Source organism: Alligator sinensis, unplaced genomic scaffold (genome assembly GCF_000455745.1).
Source record: "Alligator sinensis unplaced genomic scaffold, ASM45574v1 scaffold123_1, whole genome shotgun sequence".
In the NCBI taxonomy this organism is placed as follows: domain Eukaryota; kingdom Metazoa; phylum Chordata; order Crocodylia; family Alligatoridae; genus Alligator; species Alligator sinensis.
The window spans coordinates 2,573,434-2,579,598 of record NW_005841985.1 but is presented as its reverse complement, the minus strand read 5'-3'; the positions used below and the strand labels follow the sequence as shown (position 1 = coordinate 2,579,598).

Here is a 6,165-nt window from a genome sequence, read left to right as displayed (position 1 = left end):
TGCTGTTTTGCCTCAAATCTGACCAGAGTAGAATGGTAAAGCATCTCCAGAGACCAGGCGGGGCCTGCTTCTTGGTGGGTTTTCCACTGGAGTCTGAACTGAGACTTGGCACCTTATTTAGAAAAATCTGTCCCAAAGTTGCCAATTCAATGACGCAGCTCATTAAATACTCTAAAAATAATTTTTATGACTATCCTAGGTCCTGTTCCTGGGACTGACCACTCTTTTCCCTGAATGTTCCCTCTTATATTCAGTGGCTTTTGAACTTATACGAAGGGCCACATGTGCCAGGACAATCTTATTCTTTGAAGCCAGTTGGGCTGGGCTGTTGGAAAGCGCTCAGCATTGGCCTAACTCTGCTCTCACTGAAGTCCATGATAATTTTACCAGGCAGTGCCATGGAAAGGAAGTTTGGTTCTTGGGGCAAAGCCTGCAGTGGCAGCCTGTCCTCGCCCCATGCACAGATCTGATGGGGACCCTCCCTCCCTCCCCCCAATGCTTTCCCAGGAGTGCATGCAGTGGTGGGAGTCACCCTCTCCCCATCCCTGCGCCCCCTGCAAATGAGCCACTAGCAGCTCCATCCTATGCCCTGCCCAGGGCAGTCACCCCCCTCACCTCCCACCCCCCTTGCTATGGCACTACCAGGTAAAATAACAGAAACAGAATTAGACTGGCACTGAGCACTTTTGGAAATTCTTCCGTATGAAACAAGTCGAGTCAGGAAAACTTACACAGGATCAAATTAAAAACTGTAGTCCCGGTACTCTTCTCAACTTGAACTAAATTTGTTACAGAACCTGTGAAAGGGATGGTAAGCCAGAAAAAAGACAGGTTGTCTTCTTTGAATCTCTGTAAGAGCTGGAAGGCAAAATGCTGAGGTAATGCAAGAGTGATTTTCTCTATGCTCCCAGCTTGAATTCTCAAAAGATTTATAGTTTAAAGGTGCAAAAGTCCAGATACATCAATCTGACTGAAAGGCCACGGGCCTAATTTTGCAGAATCAGGCTACCTAGATTGCTTGGCTAAGCATCCAGACCTAGGGGATACGATCTGTTGACTATCTGAATACTTTAAAAGTTCACTTATGACTAATGCAAAACACTATCTTCGATTCAAAGCTTGTTTACAGGTACAAAGCTCAGAGAGTCCCTAAGAACCAGATCATCAATAAGCGAGCTCCTCAGGCACATACTTCATTGATCTGCGAGGAAAATGAAACTTCCTGAAAGACTCATGGAGACTTATCAAAACTGCTGCAGAAAAGGGGGGATAGGACTGACTTCAGAGATGTGCTAATAACTTCTCTTCTGTAGATGGACGTGAATTCATTTTTGTATTAATTGATTTTTGTAGTTATTGTTAAGAGGGAAGATGTAGCGATAAAAGTTGTAATTTAGAGACACTCCCTAATTTAGAAGAATTGAGAGATGGGGTCTCAGGAAATAGCTGCCTGTGATAGCGGCTAAAGGACTGCAGAAGCTTGCCTACTGCTCCACAGTAAAACTTGTTTAGTTTTTCATGCCCAAACTCTCTTAATTGAAGCCAATGATCACTACACCAGTGACTGAGTTTTATATTATCTCTTCTAGGGATTAAAACAGCAAACATGCTTAGTTCATATAAAGTACAGCTGGCAAGCTAAAGAAAACATTCTGCTCTCGCATCTGCTGTCTTCCTACTCCTTATAATGTACCAAGCTAGAGATACTTTTCTCTTTCCTGTTACAGGCTGCTATCCTTCCTTCCTCTCAAATCATCACAAATAATAAATATACCAATACATTATATTAAAATTGACAAAGATTGATCTTTTTATGAAATTTGCCTTGGACTTCTTAAAAAATTATGCTAGTGATTCCAATATCACCAGTGTCTGCACTGGCAAATGGGCAGTGAAGGCCAGGGCAAAATTACAATGTGGGTCTGCTGAAGGGTGAAACTGCAAATGGAGCTGCCTTCTCTTAATGCTGCTGTGTGGAAGGCAACCATGCTGAAGGCAAAGACTGGAGAATGCTAGCACTTGTGCAAACTAAGATTTGCTTTCATGAGATGTGCAGTTGACATGGGCAGGTGGTGTCAGACCCCCATATACGGAAAGAATGTTTTTGTGGGAAGAATGAAATAGGTGATTTACATCACTATTTGTGGTTTTGTTTGTTCTTTGAAGAAATAAGAGGAAAATGGATCTCTCTCTCCAAGAATGAGAACTTGTAAATGCTGGGCTAATGACGAAAAAACAATCTGAGTCTCTTCTATACTCCTTGGGTGTATGTGCAAATAATAAGGGCCAAAAAGAAACAAAGAATACAAATTAATTTGTACAAAGAATAAGGGCCAAAATCAAACAGAATCCCTCTGCTTTGCTTTACTGTCCACTGGTTCATTTTATCTCTTTTGTATCATTGTGCACCATGTTCTGTTTTAATTTTGTGTACACTGCTGGAATGGATAACCTTATGTCTATGTTTTAAACAAAAATAATCATTATATAAATGTTGTTCTTTTATTACATATAATTTTTACTGTTCATTTTAGTGGATTGTTTTAGTGGAAGCTGTAAATAAACTACTACTACTAGCACTTATGGCACTGCTGGGTCTTCTAAGTTGTGTGCTTCAGCTAGTTTGGACTATAGCTAGCAATGTCTTCAATTCTGATCTGTATTGGATATGAGGCTGGCACTGTCCCCAGTTGTAGTATTTCTGAAAGTTTGTAAAAGTGCAAGTTGTAGTGTTTCTAAAAATTATATGAGAGCTACTGATAAGAGCTGTACCCATATTACCAATAGTGGCATTATAGCACATGGTATGCTATTCCCTGCTGGAGAGTTGGAAGCAACCCTATAGAAAACTTCATGTTCTGACCAACTCTTCTAGTCTTATAGGGGAGGGTTGTGCATAGCTACAGCTGGAGGAGCTGGTACCTAAAAGGGGGTGGGGTGGCAGGCAGACCACGCTTGGCACACCATGTATATGCCTGCAGAAGGGCAAGGTTGAAGATCTCTTGGTCCTGCTTGATTACACCATGTCTTCCACTTCGTCTACTGAAAAAACTGAAAGCAGAGGGCAGTAAGCAGCCAATTTTTCCCCTTTCCTCATTTTTTCTTGGAATCAAATGATAGCACTGATAGGCCTGTTTTCAGTAAGAAAAAGGTATATTTTTTTAATATGTTAACTAAGAGGGTGTTGACCAACACGTTTTGAAACCTCGGGCTAGACAAGATGCATCTAGACCAAGACATGAAGTTAGTTAATCAAGGTAAATCAAGGTGGGCTTATCTCAACAGTTAATGGACAGAATTCTGTTTCACCTAGTGGACAGCCACTAGGATCTGTTAGGATCATCCTATAATGGGGCCCTTACCTGCCCAGAGAGGGCTAATAAAATGACACAGGTTAGTCGGGTAACTCAGAGTTGGTTGCAAGTTGCACTTCGGTCATCCCCTGGGTAAAACAGAATTTTGCCCAACATGTCTGTGTGTGCCCTGCTCATGACAGAATTTTACCATGTGGTAGTTAATGGGCATTAATTCAGATGCATTGAAAATAACCATGTTTCCTAATACAGGTGTGGCCTTAAAGTTTATATAAATACCCTAAAGGAAGTGATGTTCTGTAAAGGGGTTTCCTTGAAGTCTTGTGTGCCATAAGCAATGTCAAGTAGCTGTTATGGTTCTCACTTTCCTATTCTGTTTCTCTTTCTTTCTTTTTTTTTTTTTGGTTGCATGTATTTAGTAAAATGTCAACCTTGTATTAAAGCTGAAATAATTAAGAACAACAAAAAGTTAATGTCTCCTCAATAATACCATTTACTTGAAGACTATTATAGTGGCCCAGATAAAGAAGCTGTACAAAGTACAGCAGGACACCGATATGAGAACTTGCCACCAATTAGTAGAGTGAGAGCTTATTAACATTGTAAGAAATGACCATTTTTTAATGCTTAAAAAAATTAAAATCTGTGGACATTATTCTGTTATCTTCACAACCTTCCACCAATTTTGCAAGTCTTCTGCACAGTCTAGTTACAGAAATTACAGAGGAACTTATTCCTTCTCAATTTTCAAAAATCTTTGTGTATGGACAAACAAATTACGGAGAGTTAAAGGAGATGGGCTGTACAATTGTTCCAAGTCAACTGTCCAGGTGCCTGTTCTTACCCCATGTTAAGTAAGTGAAAGCTAAACTAGAGCAGCTTAGCCTTCAGTAAAACAGGGATTTTTGTGATTTAGCGCTCAGTTAACTTTGAGATAAGAGTGGACAGATAAACAGTTACTCCATGGTAAGAACTTACAACCTTTTAAGTCACTGTAATTTGTTCATAGGTCCAGGATCTGTGCGAACTTCTGATTGTGCTGTCACCAAGAATCACTGCTCAGCTCCCACAGGCAAGTCCAGTCCAAATTCTTTTTTTAGTGGAATGACTCATTTTCACTTCAGCAACAAATCTCACTACCTTCAGCTGGGGCTCTACAGAAATATTTGAGGAGAGAAAGGGGCTTTTACAGTCTGTTCATCGGGGTTTTCTCAGACTACAAAATTCACATAGATCGTCTGTTTTTAAGAACAAAATGAAAGATGAAATTCCTGAAGACCTACACACTACAGCTTCTATTGCAATGTGGTTAAATATTTTCTGGCTTTGAATAACTGAACACAGTGGATTTGGCTTTTCTGGGATAATATCAAGAGATGAGTATTCATTGTCTAAAAAGCAAATAAAATCCAGAGGAAGTAACTATCAACTCCCATCTGTTGGAGCAGATCCATCCAGTGCATATCAAATGGATGGAAGTGCAATGTAAGCCCAGATCCACATAGGAATTTGGATGTCTAACTCATGATTTCGATGGCAAATGCCTAAATAACTTCCTGGATCTGAGACATATCCCATATCCTGCCAGCAGTTAATATAAATGTTTCCTATACCAAATGCTAGGGCCTGTTTTTGGATCAAGGCAGTTTGGAGTTCTACCCCTGCTGTTTCTTTGAATTTCTGAGTGGTCATGATGCATAGCACAGAGGCAGCAGTGAATTCCCTAGGTGGCCATGGATGTGCTGCAGTATTACCCCCTAGGAAGTATGCCACGAACAAGTGGTCTGGAGAGAACAGTGATAAGCTCCCTATATTTGAGCGATATTTTAACATTGATGAATTAATTTAACAGTGTATTATGTAAATTATAAATGACACCAGAAAGCTTATTCCCAAGTACCTGGTCATTACACCTTAAGGAGAAAATTGTGTAATTTAAAACCAATGAAACAAAAAATCAGATATAGGCAAACTGGTCTGAGGTCACAGCACCAGCTGAAGTAAGTGTAATGTATAAAGAGTTAAAAAAGAGAAGACAAACGGGAAGCCATCCACATGCAAAGGCCAGATGGTGAGAAATGGGTAGTCCTTACAAACTAATGATAACATCTCTATACAGTTGTTTACACATACCGTACCAGGTGCTAACATAAATTTCCCCCAAATAAATTAAGAAGACAGTATAAATAAAGGCTTATAGACCATTCATAAGTACTCTGTTGGCAATAGAACACACTGGAGCTGCCTTTGTTAATCACTGTATTAACAGCCACAGTTGGGTTGCTGTGGTGGAGGGGTGTCCTTTAGTCTTGTATTCTGTTTTCCAGTAGCAATGGCAGGATCTGTTTCCAGACTTTCTGACATTTTGTCGCAGATGATATCCACGAGCCGCTCAAATGTCTGCTTGACATTTATGTTGTCCTTGGCACTTGTTTCAAAAAATTCAAAACCTAGCAAAATAAATAACACATTTTGGTCATTACACATTCTTATATCCTTCAGTCATTAAATCAACCCCTTCTTAGGAAGCAAAAAAGGGGAAAAGGCAGAGAGAAAGAGACAGCGAGAAGAAGTGGGCAAGCATAAAGAGAGAGGTCTACAAAAGAAGGATATTGAAAGGTTATGGGCCATCTCTGACCCCTGTTATACTGGCATAAAGCCAGAGTAATTGCACAAGTGTCATTTTTTTATTTGCATCAAGGTAGCTGAGGGTAGCATGTGACAAATCATATTTAAATTGCTATCATTATACCTGTACAGATGGTGTCACCTGCAGGGCTTCGGCATCTTTGGCCATGTGATGAAGCCCTGTTGAACAGTGACAAGGACCAGCTAACAAGGAAGGGAAAGA

At 40.2% G+C, this 6,165-nt stretch overlaps 1 protein-coding gene across 1 annotated transcript in view; it reads right to left on the bottom strand.

Moving 5' to 3' along the window:
* Positions 1-631: 631 nt before the first annotated feature.
* The window catches only part of RAB3C (RAB3C, member RAS oncogene family), a 272,461-nt gene continuing 266,927 nt past the window's right edge, over positions 632-6,165 (bottom strand). The window contains exon 4 of the mRNA XM_006021261.2: positions 632-5,764. Coding sequence (XP_006021323.1) covers positions 5,577-5,764 — 188 coding nt within the window. The 3' untranslated portion in view covers positions 632-5,576. The remainder of the gene's footprint in view (positions 5,765-6,165) is intronic.